Genomic DNA, 21,081 nt, shown 5'->3' on the forward strand with positions numbered 1-21,081 from the left:
AGAACACGGGAACAGAGCAGCAGCGAGAGAATTTAACATGAACGAATCAATGGTGCGGAAGTGGATATATATTGTGATTGCACTAACGTTTGATTTACCGTAACAGTATCAGACTGTTTTTACGTGTTTATTGAATCGAGGAAAAGTTCCCCTCCACTATATGTTATACCTTGCTGTTGTTAAAAGATAAACTGTGTCACGAAAATACCACGTCACTGACTTTACCTCGGGGAAAATAATAAAACAGCTGTTTGTTCATTTTGGGAATGAACAGAGTTTTCAGAACGCTGGTTTGTAATCTATTAATAAAGTTTGACTGATCTATCTGACTATTTTGTTGACATTCCCTTTAGCGCAGCTCCATCTAATGGATGCATAACGTAACCCCAGCCTCTACTGCAGCGTCTATTCTATGCGCCTTATATATGAAAAAAGTTTTAAAATAGGCCATTCATTGAAAGTGCACCTTATAATGTGGAAAATACAGTACTGTTAATATAAATAAAAGCTAACAATCGGATTGAGTTTCTGACTTAGTGCTATAAATCAGAAGACAAAACTAAAACTTTTTATAAATTAAATGCTAACAATAAACAGTCGCAAATATTAGGAGCTGAGATACTTAATGGTTTTAATTGTGATTAATCAATTATTGAAGTGATTGTCAGCTAATTTAGTAACTGATTAATCATTAACTGGAGTATACAGACTCAGAAAAGTTATTTGATAAAAGAACAACATCCTCAGAACAGTACTCAAGGCAAAATGTACAAAAATATTTACATTTTGCATTTGAGATAAGAAAAACTGTCTGTAAATACGTTCTGCCCAAAACTCATCAAGTGGCAGTTTTAGCTTCACCTGGTTCAAATTCAGTCAAAAAAATAATCTCACACTAAAACACATTTCAACTCTACAGCGCATTAACGTTAAGTCAAGCACAAAGGACACAGCTTTTCAAATGTTGATGTTAGAGATAATTTTCAGCTACAGATGCATCCTTTGCTACCGCTGATCAAGCATACTATTTAGGAAATAAAATTAATATTTTCTTATTTAAAAAGGATTTAAATTAATTCCTTATTTGTATATTTCAGTGTATTTCTGATTGCATAAAAAAGTCTTAAATAACAAATATATTTTTTAAGATAGTAATTAGAATTATAACTAAAATAACCTTTAGTTGAACATGAAAGTTTAAGTTCAGTTCCTGACGTCACAGACGTTTTCAGCCTCTGTGACTCCAGATGTCACAGAAGTTTTCAGCCTCTGTGACTCCTGACGTCAGACGTTTTCAGCCTCTGTGACTCCTGAAGTCACAGAAGTTTTCAGCCTCTGTGACTCCTGACGTCGGAAGTTTTCAGCCTCTGTGACTCCTGACGTCAGACGTTTTCAGCCTCTGTGACTCCTGACGTCAGACGTTTTCAGCCTCTGTGACTCCAGATGTCACAGACGTTTTCAGCCTCTGTGACTCCTGACGTCAGACGTTTTCAGCCTCTGTGACTCCTGAAGTCACAGAAGTTTTCAGCCTCTGTGACTCCTGACGTCACAGAAGTTTTCAGCCTCTGTGACTCCTGACGTCAGAAGTTTTCAGCCTCTGTGACTCCTGACGTCGGAAGTTTTCAGCCTCTGTGACTCCTGAAGTCAGAAGTTTTCAGCCTCTATGACTCCTGAAGTCACAGAAGTTTTCAGCCTCTGTGACTCCAGACGTCACAGAAGTTTTCAGCCTCTGTGACTCCTGACGTCACAGAAGTTTTCAGCCTCTGTGACTCCAGACGTCACAGAAGTTTTCAGCCTCTGTGACTCCAGACGTCACAGAAGTTTTCAGCCTCTGTGACTCCTGACGTCACAGAAGTTTTCAGCCTCTGTGACTCCAGACGTCACAGAAGTTTTCAGCCTCTGACTCCTGAAATTGTGTTCTGCAGTCTGAACAGGCAAGCGACCTACAAGTGTCCCACATGCGCAGTAGCGTCAGCGGTCTCAGTGTTCTCCCAACCGCCATAAAAAGAAGAAGTGCTCAGTGTTCAGACTGTCATAAAAAGATCAGATACAGGTCGGATTACGTAAAAAAAAAGAAAAAGAAATCAGAATTGGGTCACTTCAGGCTGCAGTGTGAACGCAGCCTGATATGTATTCATTAACATCAGAGTAATATCAGTCTGTTCCTATCCTTAGTTCATGTTTTACATGGGAGAAATGATGAGATGTGGTTAGCCGCCAAGACTACGTGTATTCGTTTTTGGCACCACAAACAACGTGTGACTCAATTTCAGCTGACGCATTGAGATTGAAAATAATGAAAAATTTACACAAAAATCAAAAATGGGTTTCTGTCAAAAAAAGGGCTATTACCGTAGCTTTTTAAAATGCTACAGCAGATGCAGCCAGTGATTTCCTCTTTTTGAACCGTTCATCGCTTTGCATCAAAAGACTCGGTCATTTTGACCGACAGCATTAAAAAAATCGGTCACCTTCTATTTTTACCTGTCAAATTATAATCATATTAACATCAACTATTTTGCCGCTTTTTTATGCAGTTTAGTTAATATTCACTTAGTTGAATCGCAAATCCAGATCCTATCACACATAAAGCAGATAAACGCATCTAACATTTTCTCCGTAGTGACAAAAATCACTGACTGTGGCCCCAGTAACTTATAATAAATTAAATTAAACGACTCCACTTAAACTACAAGCACTTCACCTGCTGGGGTCTGAACGCACAGCCTCACAAATTCCTCCTGGTTTGCAGCTGCAGAGAAATCTGCGCTGGTTCATCAGTCAGTTGGATCTGTCTGATCCAAACCGATCAATTGAACTCTGTGAGTTTTTTACCCTGTGCGCTGTCTGGACGTTGCGCTTTTACGAGGATTTTTTTTTTTTTTTTGCGTGTTTTTGCTTCCCCAAAACGGACAGATGTTACGTCTGCCGCGTTGTTCCAGAACGCTGCTCTCCTTCTGGGCGCAGGAGGGTAACGTCTTCCAGCTCCATTTGTAAAAACCGCAGTTTTAAGTTTAATTCTTCGTAGCGGCGGAGCCGAGTCCACATTGAGTTTGCAGCGCACTGCGTGTGTTACAGTCTAATTAACTTCTGCATCTTTATTTATTTCCTCAAGATAAACTGTCGACTCCTCTGTTTAGACTATAAATGGATTAACATAACATTGAAAACTCTTTATTTTTCTCTGTTCTGGATGTACTGGAGACTGGAATTAAACGTGCCATTTTAACCAAAGATTTGGACTGTACCTCTGAACCAGACGCTCCAAAGCGTCCGGACCATAACTCTTCAACCTGCTGTCAGCTTCTGGCAGAAAGACTTCGGTTCAGAAAGAATTTTTTTTATTAATTGATTTTAGTTGCCTCTGTGATAAACACTTTGCATAAAGGCTGTAATGTCTGCCCATGCACCAATTAAGGGTGTGAATTATAACCTGTCAAATGACCGACGGGCTTCAAATTTTCCTGTCGTTTAAAAAAATAACCGGTCAAATACAGAAAATATTCCGTTAACGCGACCTCTGCTCCTTATTCTTCTCTGTCCTCTTCTTGTCTGCTTTATGTCGTCTACATCTTATCTGTCCTCTTGTACTTCTTTCTCCTCTTCATTTTCTTTGTCTTCTTTGCAGTCCTCTTTTTCGTCCTCTTCTACTTCTTTTTTGTCTTCTCCCTCTCCTTCTTTGTCCTCTTCTTCATCCTCTTCTACATATTTTTTCTTTTGTCGTCTTACTTGTCTTCTGTTTTTTCTTTGTCTTCATATTTGCTGTTCTCATCATCCTCTTTGACCTCTATCTTCTTCATCTTTTTGCCCTCTTTCTTCTTTGTCTTCTATGGGTTTTTTTCTGCTCTTCTAGGTTTTCTGTCATCGGGTTTAAGCTGAAAATCTGGCCAATTAGAAGTTACCCCCCCCTGCTGACCATTACTGCCACTAATAAAAGAGCGAGTTCATATTTTTTGGCGAGAGCGTACAGATGGGTGGAGGGAGCGTGTTTTACCCCACACCTGCTGCGTTCATGACCCCTCTAATAAATGGAATCGCCAAAGATCAAATCTATCCGCGCTTGGATAATACGATTCTTGGCAGGAATGTGACGCCGTACATTTCTCTCCAACAAAAACATAATTGGACTGATAGATTTCCGATTGAACGTCTTGTAATCTGAGCTCTCAGTGGTTCTGGACGTGGCGTCTGCAGAGTTTCATCCAGGTCTCGTGTCTGTGTCCCCAGAGGACGTCCTGCAGACGCTGACGGGCGCCATGTCGCTGCTGCGCCGCTGCCGGGTCAACGCCGCTCTCACCATCCAGCTCTTCTCGCAGCTTTTCCACTTCATCAACATGTGGCTGTTCAACAAACTGGTGACGGACGCCGACTCAGGACTGTGCTGCCACTACTGGGGCGCCATCCTGCGGCAGCAGCTGAGCCACATCGAGTCCTGGGCCGAGAAGCAGGGCCTGGAGCTGGCTGCCGACTGCCACCTCAGCCGCATTGTCCAGGTAAAATCTGTCAAAAATCAGCTTTATTTATTTTAAAAAATCATAAATAAATACTTGTTTGTTCAAGAGTTTCCTGCTTTTTAATGGTTATATGTGAAGCAAATGTTGATTAGCATCAGTAAAAGTCCAAGAGAGTTTTAATGGCGCAGTTAGAGATGCATGCTGGGAGGAGAAAAGAGGAAGTTTATCAGGTTTCTGATCAGTTGGAAAAGTCTGAATTTATTTGAATGATTTTCATGAGTTTGTAAAAAAAAATAGTTTAAAAATAATGTACTATTTTAAATGGGCTGAAGTCCAGAGGACTCCAAAGCACTTTACTGTTTATCCATCTATTCATCCATCTTTCTATTCATTCAACCATCTTTCCATCAGTTCGTTCATCCATCCATGCCTCTCTCTCCCCTCCGTCTCTCTTTCTCTCTCATCCATCTATCCTGACCACTTTAAAAAATATTTTTGATCAACTCTGATATTAAAAACAAGGTAAAAGTATCTAAAAATGCTGAACCTGTAAATTTCCTACATGAAATTATGGATGAATCCAAATTCAATTCATTTAAAAATGAATGAAAAACTGGATGCAGATTTAACTGTAGAAAATATTTTGAGGCAGATTGACGATGTAAACTCCATTCTGAATGTAAATCTTCTTCAGATTGTGATGCGTTTTGCTTTTTTGTCCTTCCAGGCCACCACCCTGCTGACCATGGACAAATACTCCACGCAGGACGTCCAGAACATCCACAACACCTGCTTCAAGCTGAACTCGCTCCAGCTCCACGCCCTCATGACCAACTACCGCTGCGCCCAGGACGAGCCCTACATCCCGCCCGTAAGCCCTCTGCCGACCGGCGCCGCCTCCAACTGGAACTGGTTCTGGGAGTCCCTTCTGTGCCTTGTGTCCAGGACCTGATAGACCACGTGGTGGCGGTAGCGGAGAACACGGCGGACGAGCTGGCGAGGAGCGACGGCCGAGAGGTGCAGCTGGAAGAAGACCCGGACCTGCAGCTGCCCTTCCTGCTGCCGGAGGACGGCTACTCCTGCGACGTGGTGCGGCATCTTCCCAACGGGCTGCAGGACTTCCTGGAGCCGCTGCTGCAGAGGGGTACACCTGTCTCTACTACTTTCTCTACCGCTGTCTCTATCTCTCACTACCTGTCTCTCTCTCTATCCATCTCTATCGTTCTCTCTTAGTCTATTTATCTCTATCTCTGTCTCGCTCTCCAACTATCTCTTTCTTCTTCTCTCTATCTATTTCTATTTCTCTGTTTCTCTACCTGTCTCAATCTGTCTCTTGCACAATGTGTGTTTCTATTTCTGTTGATCTTTATGCCCATCTGTCTCTCTCTCTCCATCTATCTCTATAGAGAGGGATTTACCTCTGTCTATCTCTCACTTGCTCTGTCTGTATTCCTGTTGATCTCGATCGCTTTCTTTCTAAAGATGCTATCTCTCTCTCTCTGATCATGCTCTGTGTCTCTCTTTCTGTTTTCCAGGTTTCTGCAGACTAACTCCTCATCCTCGCTCTCCTGGCACCTGGACCATCCACTTTGAAGGAGCCGACAACGACAACCACTTTTCTGCTGCCGACAACACTGAAATGGTATCACACAGATTTTAGTTTTACTTATGTAGCTGGTATATTTATGGATTTATTTACTATTCTCATCCCTCCCAGCACGATATTTAGGCCCGAGCAGCAAAGCGCTGCGAAGGCCTATTGTATCTGTACTGTTTTATTAGGCCCGAGCAGCAAAGCGCTGCGAAGGCCTATTGTATCTGTACTGTTTATTATTATTATTCTTCCCACCTCTTCGTGTGCCTTTTTGGGGGCTTTATCATATTCAAAAACTCACCAAACTTGGCAGTCGCAACTAGAAAAATTAAAAATTTTGAATTTTAAGGTTGTTGCAAAAATCGCAAAAAAAATTGCTCAACGGCGGCAACTAGCAATTTTCTGTTAACACAATGGTATGAACGTACTTCATCGTAGAGACATGAAATTTGGCACACTTGTAGAGCTCACCAAAAGACTCAGAACTTACATTTAATGTTATTAGCCAACTATCACAGGAAGTCAGCCATTTTGTCTTGAACGTCCATTTTTTTCCTCGATTTTGACGTTTACAGCCTTCGTATTTGATCGAACTCCTCCTAGGGATTTCGATTGATCGACTTCAAACTCGGTCAGTCTGATCATAAGGCATGTTTGATTTAAAGTTATCAAATTGGTGAGTTTTGGAGCATGTTGAAGGGGGGTTAGCAGGGGTCAAAGTTCACCTACTCGCCATGAAACACGAAACTCTTATATTTCCTATATAAAAACACATAGAGGGACCAAACTTTCAGTGATTGATCGTCATCGGGTGCCCTACAATACCCTATGGTCAAATGATGACATCACTTAGGCCACGCCCCCTGAGAACAGGAAGTGTCATGTTTTACTGTGAACGGTCGCTATCTTAGCCCTTTGACCTAATCAACATGAAACTGTGTCCAGAGACAGAAGACATGTTGGTGTGTTGTGGATTCCAACCCCGACCGGCTGCGATGAAGCAGGTGGGCGTGGCGGCGTTGCGAACGCCGTCGAATTTCGTTTGGCTCTGAATTCCACAATTTCGGGCCCAGCTGCTCCAAACTCACTAGGATGGATCCTTATCCACCCACCGACAGGAATTCATAACAAAATTTGGTGGGCGTGGCCTAATTTCTCTATAGCGACCCCTAGAGTATTTTAAATGAACAGCCCCAAGCCATGCTTTATCCTAGAATTACGAAACTTGGTACATATGTGTATCTTGTCAGGACGTACAAAAAAGTCTATTAGAGCCATGGTCGAAACCCAACAGGAAGTCGGCCATTTTGTATTGAAGGTCCATTTTGGACCTCGAGTTTGACGTTTACAGCCTTTGCATTTGATCGAACTCCTCCTAGGGATTTCGATTGATCGGCTTCAAACTCGGTCAGTCTGATCATAAGGCATGTCTGATTTAAAGTTATCAAATTGGTGACTGTATGAGCTTGCTGAAAGGGGGTTACCAGGGGTCAAAGTTCACCTACTCGCCATGAAACACGAAACTCTTATATTTCCTATACAAAAACACATAGAGGGATCAAACTTTCAGTGATTGATCGTCATCGGGTGCCCTACAATACCCTATGGTCAAATGATGACATCACTTAGGCCACGCCCCCTGAGAACAGGAAGTGTCATGTTTTACTGTGAACGGTCGCTATCTTAGCCCTTTGACCTCATCAATATGAAACTGTGTCCAGAGACAGAAGACATGTTGGTGTGTTGTGGATTCAAGCCCTGACCGGCTGCGATGAAGCAGCTGGGTGTGGCGGCGTGGCGAAGTGACCTGTAACGCCGATGCCATACGTTTGCTTCTAGATTCCACATGTTTCGACCGAGCTGCACCAAACTTGGCCTCAGTGATGCTGTTGTGATGCCTGACAATGCTATGTCATCATATTATGACGTCATCTAAGCCCCGCCCCCTCAGAATGAATTAGAGAGATCTTCTGTGTAATTACATAATAAACAGTACATGTTCGTCGTTTGTAGGGCAATGCTGCCCTCTGCTGGCCACTGAAATAGTTTCATTATTTCAGTAATTCGACACCAGAGGGCAGCATTGCCCTGCAGATGAAATTCTTCGATTTTGTAATACACAGGAAAAAATGAAAAATTGGTATTTCTAACACAAAAACTCACAGAGACTCCAAACTTTCAGTGATTGATCGTCATCAGGTGGCCTACAATACCATATGGTCAAATGATGACATCACGTAGGCCACGCCCCCTGAGAACAGGAAGTGTCATGTTTTACTGTGAACGGTCGCTATCTTAGCCCTTTGACCTAATCAATATTAAACTGTGTCCAGAGACAGAAGACATGTTGGTGTGTTGTGGATCCAAGCCCTGACCAGCTGCGATGAAGCAGCTGGGTGCGGCGGCGTGGCGAAGTGACCTGTAACGCCGATGCCATACGTTTGCTTCTAGATTCCACATGTTTCGACCGAGCTGCACCAAACTTGGCTTGAGTGGTGCTGGTGTGATACCTGAAAATTCTATGTCATCAGATTATGACGTCATCTAAGCCCCGCCCCCTCAGAACAGGAAGTGCTATTTTTTTCCTTGGAAACTTTCATCTATGGCTCTCTTGACCTAATCAAGGTGATTCTGTGTTGGATGACAGATAGGAAGTTGGTCTCGCTTGCTTTAAAGTGCCAAGAGTTTTCAATGGCGGCAACGCCGTTCGTATACGTTTGCCTCTCCATTCCACATATTTTGACCGAGCTGCATCAAACTTGGCCTGAGTGATCCTGGAGGCTTGCCCGTCGATCCTACGTCATCACATTATGACGTCATCTAAGCCCCGCCCCCTCGGAACCGGAAGTGCCGTTTTTTTCCTTGGAAAGCTCTGTTTATGGCTCTCTTGACCTAATCAAGATGATTCGGATGATAAGCTCTGTCAATGCTCGCTGCTGGCTGAACCGTGTGGGCGTGGCCAAATGGCGAATATCAGTCCCTCGCCATATGCATACGTTTGGCTCTAATTCACACATGGATCATCCGATTGGCGCCAAACTGGATATGTATGACCTTTGTTCACCTCTAAAGAGCCCGACGGGTTCGAGATGTAATTTGACTCCACTGCGCCCCCTAAGTTGATACATCGGCCGTATCTCCTCGACGCATCGACCGATCTGCGCCAGATTTTTTGACAGTCGTCGGGGAGCGCCGCCGAACGCATTCACGCCTGTCGCCCGGTGGACGGGCGGGGAAAATGCGCGACAGCTTCTGCGGCGGCTGGCGGGCGGCGGTGCTGGAAACTGCGGCGGAGCTTCTGCGATGGGGAGCGGGCTGCGGCTCTGGAAAACGTGCGAGAGCTTCTGCGGTGGCCGGAACCCCCGCGGTGGCCAATAGGCCGGAGCGGCGCTTGCTGCGAGGGCCGCCCGAGGCTGCTTGCAGCTTTAATTATTATTCTTCCACCCATTTCGTGGGCCCATTTGGGGGCTTTATCATATTCAAAAACTCACCAAACTTGGCGGAAGCGACTAGGCGGTTTAAAAATTTTGAATTTTAAGGTCGCCGCAAAAATCGCAAAAAAAATTGCTCAACGGCGGCAACTAGCAATTTTCAAAAGACCCATTGCTATTCACTTACTTCATCGTAGAGACTTGAAATTCGGTACAGTTGTAGAGCTCACTAAGACGCTCAGAATTTACAAGTAATGTCATAGTGCAAGTATCGCAGGAAGTCGGCCATTTTGTATTGAAGGTCCATTTTGGACCTCGATTTTGACGTTTACAGCCTTCGTATTTGATCGAACTCCTCCTAGGGATTTCGATTGATCGGCTTCAAACTCGGTCAGTCTGATCATAAGGCATGTCTGATTTAAAGTTATCAAATTGGTGAGTTTTGGAGCATGTTGAAGGGGGGTTAGCAGGGGTCAAAGTTCACCTACACGCCATGAAACAAAAACCTCTTATATTTCCTATACAAAAACACATAGAGGGACCAAACTTTCAGTGATTGATCGACATCAGGTGTCCTAAAATACCCTGCAGTGAAATTTTTTTTTTATGTAGGCCACGCCCCCTGAGAGCAGGAAGTGTAATGTTTTACTGTGAACGGTCGCTATCTTAGCCCTTTGACCTAATCAACATGAAACTGTGTCCAGAGACAGAAGACATGTTGGTGTGTTGTGGATTCCAACCCCGACCGGCTGCGATGAAGCAGGTGGGCGTGGCGGCGTTGCGAACGCCATCGAATTTCGTTTGGCTCTGAATTCCACAGTTTCGGGGTGAGCTGCTCCAAACTCACTAGGATGGATCCTTATCCATCCCCGAACAGGAATCCATAGCGATATTTGGTGGGCGTGGCCTAATTTTTCTATAGCGACCCCTAGAGTATTTTAAATGAACAGCCCCAAGCCATGCTTAAACCTAGAATTACGAAACTTGGTACACATGTGTATCTTGTCGGGACGTACAAAAAAGTCTCTTAGAGCCATGCTCTAAACCCAACAGGAAGTCGGCCATTTTAGATTGAAGTTCATTTGACCTCGATTTTGACGTTTACAGCCTTTGCATTTGATCGAACTCCTCCTAGGGTTTTCGATTGATCGGCTTCAAACTCGGTCAGTCTGATCATAAGGCATGTCTGATTTAAAGTTATCAAATTGGTGACTGTATGAGCTTGCTGAAGGGAGGTTACCAGGGGTCAAAGTTCACCTACTCGCCATGAAACACGAAACTCTTATATTTCCTATATAAAAACACATAGAGGGACCAAACTTTCTGTTATTGATCATCAATAGGTGTCCTAAAATACCCTGTGGTGAAATTATGACATCGCTTAGGCCACGCCCCCTGAGAACAGGAAGTGTCATGTTTTACTGTGAACGGTCGCTATCTTATCCCTTTGACCTAATCAACATGAAACTGTGTCCAGAGACAGAAGACATGTTGGTGTGTTGTGGATCCAAGCCTTGACCAGCTGCGATGAAGCAGCTGGGTGTGGCGGCGTGGCGAAGTGACCTGTAACGCCGATGCCATACGTTTGCTTCTAGATTCCACATGTTTCGACCGAGCTGCACCAAACTTGGCCTGACTCATCCTGGTGTGATGCCTGACAATGCTATGTCATCATATTATGACGTCATCTAAGCCCCGCCCCCTCAGAATGAATTAGAGAGATCTTCTGTGTAATTACATAATAAACAGTCCATGTTCGTTGTTTGTAGGGCAATGCTGCCCTCTGCTGCCCACTGAAATAGTTTCATTATTTCAGTAATTCGACACCAGAGGGCAGCATTGCCCTACGGAATGACAGTTCAATGTTGAATTAAAGAGGAAAAAATTAAATAATTTGTAATTCTAACACAAAAACTGACAGAGACACCAAACCTTCATTTATTGATCATTATCTTGTGTCCAATAATATCCAATGGTTAAATGATGACATCACGTAGGCCACGCCCCCTGACAACAGGAAGTCTTGTATTTTACTGTGAACGGTCGATAGCTTCTGCACCAAACTTTGCACGAGTGACCCTGGTGGGATCCCTGACGACCCTGTGTCATCATATTATGACGTCATCTAAGCCCCGCCCCCTCAGAACAGGAAGTGTCTTTTTTTTCCTTGGAAAGCTCCGTTTATGGCTCTCTTGACCTAATCAAGGTAATTCGGATGATGAGCTCTGTCAATGCTCGCTTCTGGCTGAACCGTGTGGGCGTGGCCAAATGGCGAATATCAGTCCCTCGCCATATTCATACGTTTGGCTCTAATTCACACATAGATCATCCGATTGGCGCCAAACTGGATATGTATGACCTTTGTTCACCTCTAAAGAGCCCAACGAGTTTGAAATGTAATTTGGCTCCACTGCGCCCCCTAAGTTAATACATCGGCTGTGTCTCCTCGACGCATCGACCGATCTGCGCCAGATTTTTCGACAGTCGTCGGGCAGCGCCGCCGAACGCATTCACGCGTATCGCCCGGTGGACGGGCGGGGAAAATGCGCGACAGCTTCTGCGGCGGCTGGCGGGCGGCGGTGCTGGAAACTGCGGCGGAGCTTCTGCGGTGGGGAGCGGGCTGCGGCTCTGGAAATCGTGCGAGAGCTTCTGCGGTGGCTGGAACCCCCGCGGTGGCCAATAGGCCGGAGCGGCGCTTGCTGCGAGGGCCGCCCGAGGCTGCTTGCAGCTTTAATTATGTTTAAAGTTGCTTTTAGATAAAACTTAAAAATAAAACTGACTCAGGGAAACAAGCTCAGAGTTCCATTGAACTGTTCAGTTGCACTGAAATATTTACGCTGTGACTGATATTTCTTCTATCTTTAATCTTTTCTTCGTAATTTCAAACTAAATTAAGCATTCTCTATTTAATAGTTGATAGTTGTAGAGATTTCAATGTTTTCTTTTTATCATAAATTTAAAAAAAGTAATTTATGTTTCTGTTTGTTTTTTAGCTGCAGGAAAGAAAAAATGTTTGGTTTTTCTTTGTCTTTTTATCTAAAAATGTCAATGAAAAAGTAGCAGAAAGACGTTAAAACAATTTTAAGACAGCAGAATAATGTATTTTATTATAAATACTTTTTGCTTTGCAAAAACATTCATTAGCCTTGAATTAAGCATTATGTCAGATCACAATGCAAACTGAAATATAATTTATTTTGGTGAAAACAAAATTAAATAGACGTGAGAGGAAGAGGGAGAGATGGACAGAGAGAGAAATAGAGTACAATGTTGCAGAACTGTAAGGTGGAAGGTAAATTAGATGAATTTTCCTCAGATTTAATGGATCAGGAAACATTTCTTGCTTTTAAACGAGACTCTCTGGTCTAAAAAGGTAAAATTCCTGAACAGAAGTGAAGCCTCTGACATCTTGACAGTCGGTCTATTTTTAGCGGCTCGGGCCCAGAGGTTCGTCTGTGTGGTCCTCCAGTCCAACGGCGCCGTTCACTTCAGAGACTCGCTCTCGGTTTAATCAACACCAACGGCAGCTAAGGAGTCAGTTAGCGAGCGTGCAGCAGTAAATGACAGACTGCACACACTCTGCCACTTCCTGTGTAATTGGTCTGTTTATCCCTGCTCCACTTTTTCATGGCTGTAGTCTCGACATAATCCAGGCGTCTCTGGTTAACGGTGAGTTCAGGCAGGCGGCAGGATGGAGCTGAACACATATAGTGGGTAAAAAAATAAACCCAAAGTGGTGAAGTTAAGGTCTAAAGTGTCTGTCTAGCAGGTTTCAGTTCATTTCAGTGGCTGTGTGGTTAACCAGCATGGCCTGTAATTATCTTAATATTCAGATTTTTACAGAGTAATAGTGATGTTGACTGTTTTGAGGCTAAATATTGGTTTATTTTTAAAAATACAAACCTTATAATCAGCTGCGTTTCCATGAGCAAGGTGGGAAAGACTTTGTTGATAATCACATGTAAGTAAGCTTGTTATACTTATTTAAAAAACATGGCCTCCTTTAGGGTTCCTATAGGTGCTTGAAATCCTTGAAAATGTTTGAATTTCAAGGTTAAAACCAGATATTTTCATGCACCGAATAAAGAGATGCATTTTTTTTCCCTTACTGTCTGAAGCTAAATCAGACTAAACTTTTCTTGTTTGAGCTCATTTAGAATTACCAAAATAATTCCTAATTAATGACTTATTGATCTGTGCAAATGAAATAAAAGTACAATTTTATTTAATGTATAAAATATAACATGTTATTTTATACGTTAAAGTTATTGAAATTGGGGGATTTTTTTGTTGTTAAATTAGTGTTTTGTTCTCAGACCAAGCAGATGAGAGAAACATTTCAAAACATACAATTTTGTTATATTTTAGTTTACTTTGTTGCTGTAATAAATAATGTAATAGTGAATTAATTTTTTTTTTGTTTTTAGTTGTCTTTTTATCTCCAAAATAAAAAGTATGTGAACCCTGCTGTTAGCAAAGACGACTCATTTCAATCCAGATCTGAACTGTGGTGCTGGAAAAGCTTGGAAACCTACCTTGAAAATGCTTGAAAAGTGCTTGATATTTACTGTGAGAGATGAGTACGAACCCTGTTTATTACTTTTCTTATTGAATGGAAACACCAGAATTGCGAAATTGTGTTTTTTCAACTTTAGCGGAACGTCAAAGTCTTGAACGCATTCGTAATGAAAACAGAGCTATTGTTAAAACTTTATGTTTGTTTTGTAGTTTAACGATTTAACCACCAGTTTGTGTTTGAAACAGTCAGACTCTCGGTTGTTTAGTGTTTTTTTTGTTGTTGTTTTTTTGTTAAAAACCGTGACGTGGGAACCGCTTCAGATCTCTGTCTCTCCCCACCCTGTGCCCCCGCCCTCCCTAAACGAGCCCTGCTGTGTGTATAAGTGTGTGTACATAAGTGTCTCTGAGTTGCCATGATGTGGTTTTCATTCTTGACTCCATTCCAGAAACCACAGGTCCCTCTGCGGTCTTCCCCTCCATCCATCCATCTTTCCTTCATTCCTTCCCTCCCTTTTTCCTCCTTGTTTTTCTGACTCAGTTTCCAGCGTTTCTTCACACAGTTCGGACATTCGCTCCGTCCTCTCCAGGTCTTTCAGATCCACTCCGCAGGTTTCTTCCTCGTTTACAGTTTGTCCTTCCTGTCTCTTTCTCCTTTCAGCCAATGAGGAAAGAGCCGGAGGTTGTCACGGTAACCCTGAAGAAGACCAACGGCATGGGCCTCAGCATCGTGGCCGCCAAGGTAGGACCTGACCGTGTGTTTGTTTGTTTTGCTGGCTGTGAACACATGGAGTGTTCTGGATGGGTGCAGACAGAACCAGCTGCTCTACTCTCACCGTTGAGTCTGACAGCAGAGCGAAAACCAAACACTGACGCTGCACAGAAGCTTCTGGACAAAAACCTGCTCTGTTCACCTCCAGCCTGGCGTCAGCTCTGAGCAGGGCTACAGGAAGTGTGCAGCTTCAGTTGTTCCTCATGTTTTGTGCTGAATAGTTGCTAAGTGGGACTAAAGGGGAATGTTGTATAAAATCGACTTTATTTTAGCTTAACATCATGTTGTAATGTTATTCCTTCATCAAAAACAAACCTGGAGGGTTACCTTGATTTCTTTTTTCATGCATGTTTGAGAAATACCTTAATCTCCATGGCAACCATTCAGTTGTACAAAAAACACCTGGTTGGACTTAGCCCTGCCTTTGAGGTGCAGCTCCACCCCTACTCAACTCCTTCAGACCAGCCAGCAGGTATTAGCAAACACCTGGTGGAGCTGCTGAGCTCATTGTAGGAGCTACTTAGTGAAACGCTGGTAAAAACTTTGTTAAATGATTAATAGAGGAGCCAGATTGTGATGACTTCCTGAAAGTGGAGTTTTTAAAGAGACAGAGGCCCAATTTCAAAGCATTAAATGGCAAACTAAAATTTCTTTTAAGTCCTATTTCATATATACAAAATTTTTATAACAACTGAAGATAACATAGTTCATTATGCTAGAAAATGTGCCTGGAAAAGATAATGTGTGCATTTTTATGGTCAACCTGCAGATTTTTAAGGTCATCTTGAAATTTATTTCAAAGTTTAAAACGCAGTATTTGAGTGGGTTTGAATATAAGATGATTTTTATTTGTTTTGTTATAAAACTGAGCTAAAATTGAGTCTTCTGGGTGAAATCAGTGGCAACTTTCATCTGAAGTAAATATTTGATGTTGAATCTAAGGATGCATTCCCACCAGGCCCGTTCAATTCGTTTTAAACGTTTTTTTTAGAGTCCAGTTTATTTGCAGAAGTGTGAATGCGTGCTCGAACTCTGGTCCGCCTACAAACCTCGGTCTCGTTCATTTGAAGTGAACTCTGGTTTAGTTGAATGCATCTTTGAATAGTGGGAGAAATGGCTCATGTTTGTTTTTTTTCTTTCTTTTTTACAAACAACAAAATAGGAATTCTGCAAAATTGGACACTTTTGCATTTTGTAAAGAAGGTAGTTGAGCTCAGTGTCAGAGGTTTTTTCCTTCAGTAGTTCTAGGTGCAACGCCTCCGCAGGCGAGGAGGGGAAGTGTTTTTTCAATTAGTTTGGTTTGTTTGACAGTGGAGTGTGAAAGCGAACCGCAGCAGCTGAAAATGTAGCAAATGTTGCTCATCATAATTCATTTTATTTATGGTTTCAGTTGTGTGGTTTTTATTTCCTTTTTATTTATTGTTATAGATGGAGTGTTCTGTATAAAATTTAAGTTTAATTTTTGAGAGGACAAACTTGCGTTACTGCGCCATAATCATGTTAGTTGAAAATGGTTTCAAAACATTAATATTTCATCACAATAATTTACTGGGACAAATTATTGTTTATCAAAATTTTTATCTTCGCCCACTGAATTTGAATGTTCTCATTAAAAATTGCTTTTTAGCTTCTGTAATCAGTGAGGAGCTGATTGTGGTAGATAAGGCAGGAAGTGTCAGCTGTTAGCATGAAGCATTAAGACTCTTTGTCTGTTTTAGAAGAGCGAGTTTCCTGCTGAAGTCGAGAGCTTTCCTGTGCTGCTGAGCGCACATGTTGAGTCTGTGTGTGGGGAGGAAAGACGCGCAGAGGAAACCTCCTCGCCTCGCTGCGTTTGTTTTTTCTGGGACGTCTGAGGAGGAGGAAAAGTAACGAGTATGTGGGATGGGAAAAGGCAGGTAGAGCGCATTTTATCAAGCAGCTGCTGGAGCTGACGGTAAACTGGGCTGAGCTCTGGCCTATTATATAACCATGTGTGTGCGTGTGTGTGTGTGTCTGGTGGAGCTGCAGCAGCGCTCCACCTCAGTCTGACCAGCAGCCGTCCCAGCAGACGCTTCACCTCTTGAGTCACCGTTTGACAAACTGTGCACTTAGGAACATGTGGAGGAGTTGGGCTTCACTCGGAAACATTTCTGGAATCCACCGCATATTTTTGGACACATTTACGGGAATTACTGCCGCATTACTTTTTCATAATTAACTCTCCTAGTGTTTGTTGAAAAGTTTCTAACTTTTTAACATGACTTCCAGTAAAATCCTGTGACTTTTTATTTTTTATCTCAACTTTGGGAATTTGGAGTCCGTTGCTGTCCCACGTCTCCGTCTGTAAACAGTGATTTATTTTTTTCCTCTTTTGAATGGATTACCTCCAGCCGGTGTAATTGGGAGGCGCCGGACTTGTCTGTTCATGTTAGCAGGTTGAAAAAGCTCACTGGGATAAAAGCAGGTGTGCACAGTTCTTGTCCCTCCACCAGTTTGGACGTGGCAGCCTGAACTGGTTTGGGGAAAGCTTAGCAGGAAGCAGCAACATGTGGTTCTCAGTGGTGGGCAGGAGAGACCAGGTAACCACTTATTTAAGTAAAAATTAACAGGTTTTTTTATGTTCTTTCTCTTTTTAGCAATGATAAAAGCCTAAATGTGTGGATTTGGCTTAAGATGTCCTGCAGATCTTCAGTTGCTTTGGATTGATCTGCATCAAACAGACATTTAGCATAGATTTTGATCTGCTGTCATCCAGTCAATGACCTCCTGGTTTCACTGTTTGCTTTGAGGGCCGTTCTGCTAATGGTTAGACAAAAGTACACAACAGGCAGATTGGAAGATGTTTGTGGAAATATCCTCGAGGTTGAATTAAGATTGTTGAACTATCACTGATTGGTGTTCGCAGCTTTATTTCTTATTTGTTAAATGCATCAAAACTCCCAGTTTATATTATGGATGGTAAAGCTGTTTCTCTTGGCCCTAATACTTTCTCTAGTCGATCCAAAGAATATTTTTAAAAAACTGTGAGATGGGCCTTTGTCATGTTTTGTATGGTGGCCTAGACGGGTCACAGAAATCCAAAAGGCAAAAACAAAAAGCACAGCTCAAAAGCAAAAAGCCACAATGCAAGCTGCAACAACAGGTGCCATGATGCCAACACTTGCAAAAATGAACAAGGTAACCCTAGCAACATGCCTCAACCCTACTTACAGCAAAAAGTAACCACGCTAACCACGCAACAAGTCTCATTGCTAACTCTACCTAAGTGCCACCTCACTAACTCAAGCAAAAATCAGGTTTCTGTTGGACACAGGGCTGAAACGGTTCCTCGAATGACTCGAGTACCTCGATTATTAAAATTCCTCGAGAAACATTTATCCGACACGAAGCTTCATTAATTTATGTTTTATTATTTAGTGCACCGTGTTTCAGCCGGAACATTATTTGCGTTGTGCAGAGCTCTGACCTCCGCCTCTGAGTTGTTGACGAAAGCTAAGTGTTAGCAGCATAACATCCAATTTTCAAGTTCGGCCCGTGGGGGATTTTATTGATTGATGATAATGGTGGGTTTTCATTGTTTTTGGGGGACCAATAAGCATCCTTAAAATGATTGGCGCGATGCCTGTAGTACGGCAGCCTTTCTCCTACGGGAGCTGCTGGTTCAGAGTGAATGGCGCGAACAGCGTTGCAGGAGTACTTATACAGGTGAGGGGACATGCTGAACATGGCGGGCGGCTGAGTAGTTGATGCTTGCGGTGTAAGCGTAGCTTTACGGACGAACCGCACAATAAATCTCATATCATCCCGGTTTCAACAAACGGGTGGCGGAAATCATCGTGACGGTACATGGCTGGTAGTTTCTGAGTGTGACGAACAAAGGTGTCTTAAATATCCCGTATTGCTCCCCCCCGTTCTTACGTTTGTCCCCTGGTCTACCGGTCGTCTTTCCCCCCCAAACTTGCGTTCGGCTGTGCCCTGGTGTATTTCCTCCCCTCCACCCCCCATTTTACGTTTGCTCGTTCGCCTGCTCCCCGAACCCCAAGCCCCCAACTCAAACCCAAAGCTTGACAGGTGTGGGGCAAGGTGAGAATTCATCTATTAAACTGACTGAAGATGAATAAATAAACTGAAAGCTGGAGCATAGACATTGTTTATAAACGTGTTCGTGAGCCTGCCTCTTTATTATTAAATTGAATATAATTTCAGATCTTTGTATAACTTTTCTTCAGGTTAACCTAGAAAGTGAGATATTATTGTTACAGGTTAGTTTTCTAAACTATAGAAAAGTTACTGTTAGAGAAGCTCAAATATGAAAAATTGGACTGATATCGATATCCGATAGTAACTCTGGTGTTGTGCCAGATTTACCAATATTTTATTTATTATTATTTATTTAATCGTAAGAATAATCGATAGATTACTCGATTACTAAAATATATGTTTACAACAGAACAAACTAGTTGGACACAAAAAGCAAAACTAGAAGAAATCTGTAAGGAAGAGAAACACCTGCAGCACAAGTTTTTCTTAGTCCATAAAACTGAATCAAGACTAAAAACATCAGACTGAGCAGATCAGACCTCAAAGAAAATCACAAATTGTTTCTTGTTATGAAAAAGATAACTAAGCAGTCAACTTTTGATGTGCGGAACATTCTGCACATTATTAAGATAAAGAAGCATGCAGGATGTTCTTTATATCTTTAGAGAACGTTTTATTCACAAGTCTGGTTGATTAAATAAGATAAACCCACAAGCAACAATGTTAAGAGCAGAAACTAACAATTTTGAGTTCACTTTAAGAAAACAACTTGTGCAAATTCACTTTGGGACATTTAAGTTGTGGAAAAGTTTCCCTCCTGTTTGAAAGAATTTTACCGGATTTTGTTTGTTTCTCCAAAGTGAAGCTTTGCTCAGATTTGTTTGTTGACTGAACTCATTTGTTCCTGAGGTGAAACAAAAACATGAGAGCATTCTCCCCTGTGAAGGCAGGAACAATGAGAGGATGTACCACACACACACACACACACCCACGCACACACACACTTTGCCTTCCTGTAAAGCTGCAGGTTGGACGGGTTCACGGCGCGTGTGTGGCGGTAGAATGAAATGTGTGTATAGAGGTTTGTGTGGAAAAAATTGCATCATATTTTCAGGAAAATTAAGTCTAATTCTGTCTTTGGAGTAAATATTGCAAATCTGCAGAAACAAATCTCTTCTGTGGCGAGATTTAACCTTTAACGTCCTTTTTAACTTGACAAAAGTGCAATTTTTAGGTAACATTACAAAAGAAGTGCATATTTTCCTAATGATACATTCACTTCACATTTTATTAGTTCTTGCAAAGATTGATTTAAAAAAATCATGTTGTTTGAAGATGACAAATATTGAACATGTTTTTTTCCAGTAAATATGTTGTAAAGATTTCACCAGAAGTTGGTAACAGTCCAAGTAATCCACACACTTTAAGAAAATAAATCCATAAAATTAGTTGTGAAAAATAGTGCAGAACTACATGAGAAATATTTGTTCCAGAATAGTTGGTGAAAAAACAGTTATATCTACAGTTATGAGTGGAAAAAGTAGCTGCGCACGTTTCTCATTTATGATTTTCATTCATTCTTCCATCAAAACCGTCTTTGTGGTTCTCTGCAGTTTGACTGAAGTCAGGCTGACCATTGTTTTGGTTTTAAATTCTTTTTTTTCTTTCCAGTTTTTAAAATTTTCTTTTTAAACTTGTTTTTTGTGGTTTTATGGTGGGTTTTTAATATACTGCTGATTTTCTCTGCATTTTTTGTTGCCACTTGGAAATTAATGAAGTTTTATTTACTTTAATTCTCTGAAAAATAACTAATAATTTCCTCTTTTGTGTTTTTGGGATATTGTTTGTTATAAATCCACCCTAGTTTCATTTTCAGATTCTTATCAAAAACATGAATTTCTTTATTCTTGCTTCCATTTCATAATGTTTGCTAGGAACTGAGAGTTAGCATAAACACCTGGTTGTAAAGTAACATCTGCACTTTAAAGAGTTACATTTTGCTCTGATCTGACCAGATTCTGTTTCTTTAGAGCTTTATTGGTTTGTCCAAATAGTCTGAAAGCTGAAAAGTGCTTTTTCTTCACCAGTGGAGTCTTGTGCAATGACAAAAAAACTACCTGCTAAATTCGGGTGTTTCTGGAGCTCTCTATGAAACCTCCTGGACTGGAAAACTCTTCTATTCTTCTGGGTTTTTGCGTTGTTTGTTTAGAAATACATCCAAACAAAAACATCTGTCTGTCCTGTAACAAAAAGATTGTGAAGGTTCCATCAGTTAGGATTAGTTAAAGCCTGATT

At 41.9% G+C, this 21,081-nt stretch overlaps 1 protein-coding gene across 15 annotated transcripts in view; it reads left to right on the top strand.

Annotated features, from left to right (window-relative positions):
• The window catches only part of afdna (afadin, adherens junction formation factor a), a 114,776-nt gene that overhangs the window by 59,712 nt on the left and 33,983 nt on the right, over window positions 1-21,081 (top strand). For all 15 annotated transcript variants that reach the window (XM_032585692.1, XM_032585691.1, XM_032585683.1 and 12 more), the window contains 5 exons: window positions 4,228-4,493; window positions 5,182-5,325; window positions 5,400-5,598; window positions 5,990-6,096; window positions 14,656-14,736. In XM_032585692.1, coding sequence (XP_032441583.1) covers window positions 4,228-4,493; window positions 5,182-5,325; window positions 5,400-5,598; window positions 5,990-6,096; window positions 14,656-14,736 — 797 coding nt within the window. The remainder of the gene's footprint in view (window positions 1-4,227; window positions 4,494-5,181; window positions 5,326-5,399; window positions 5,599-5,989; window positions 6,097-14,655; window positions 14,737-21,081) is intronic.

The sequence above is a fragment of the Xiphophorus hellerii genome, chromosome 15 (genome assembly GCF_003331165.1).
Source record: "Xiphophorus hellerii strain 12219 chromosome 15, Xiphophorus_hellerii-4.1, whole genome shotgun sequence".
Lineage (NCBI taxonomy): Eukaryota > Metazoa > Chordata > Actinopteri > Cyprinodontiformes > Poeciliidae > Xiphophorus > Xiphophorus hellerii.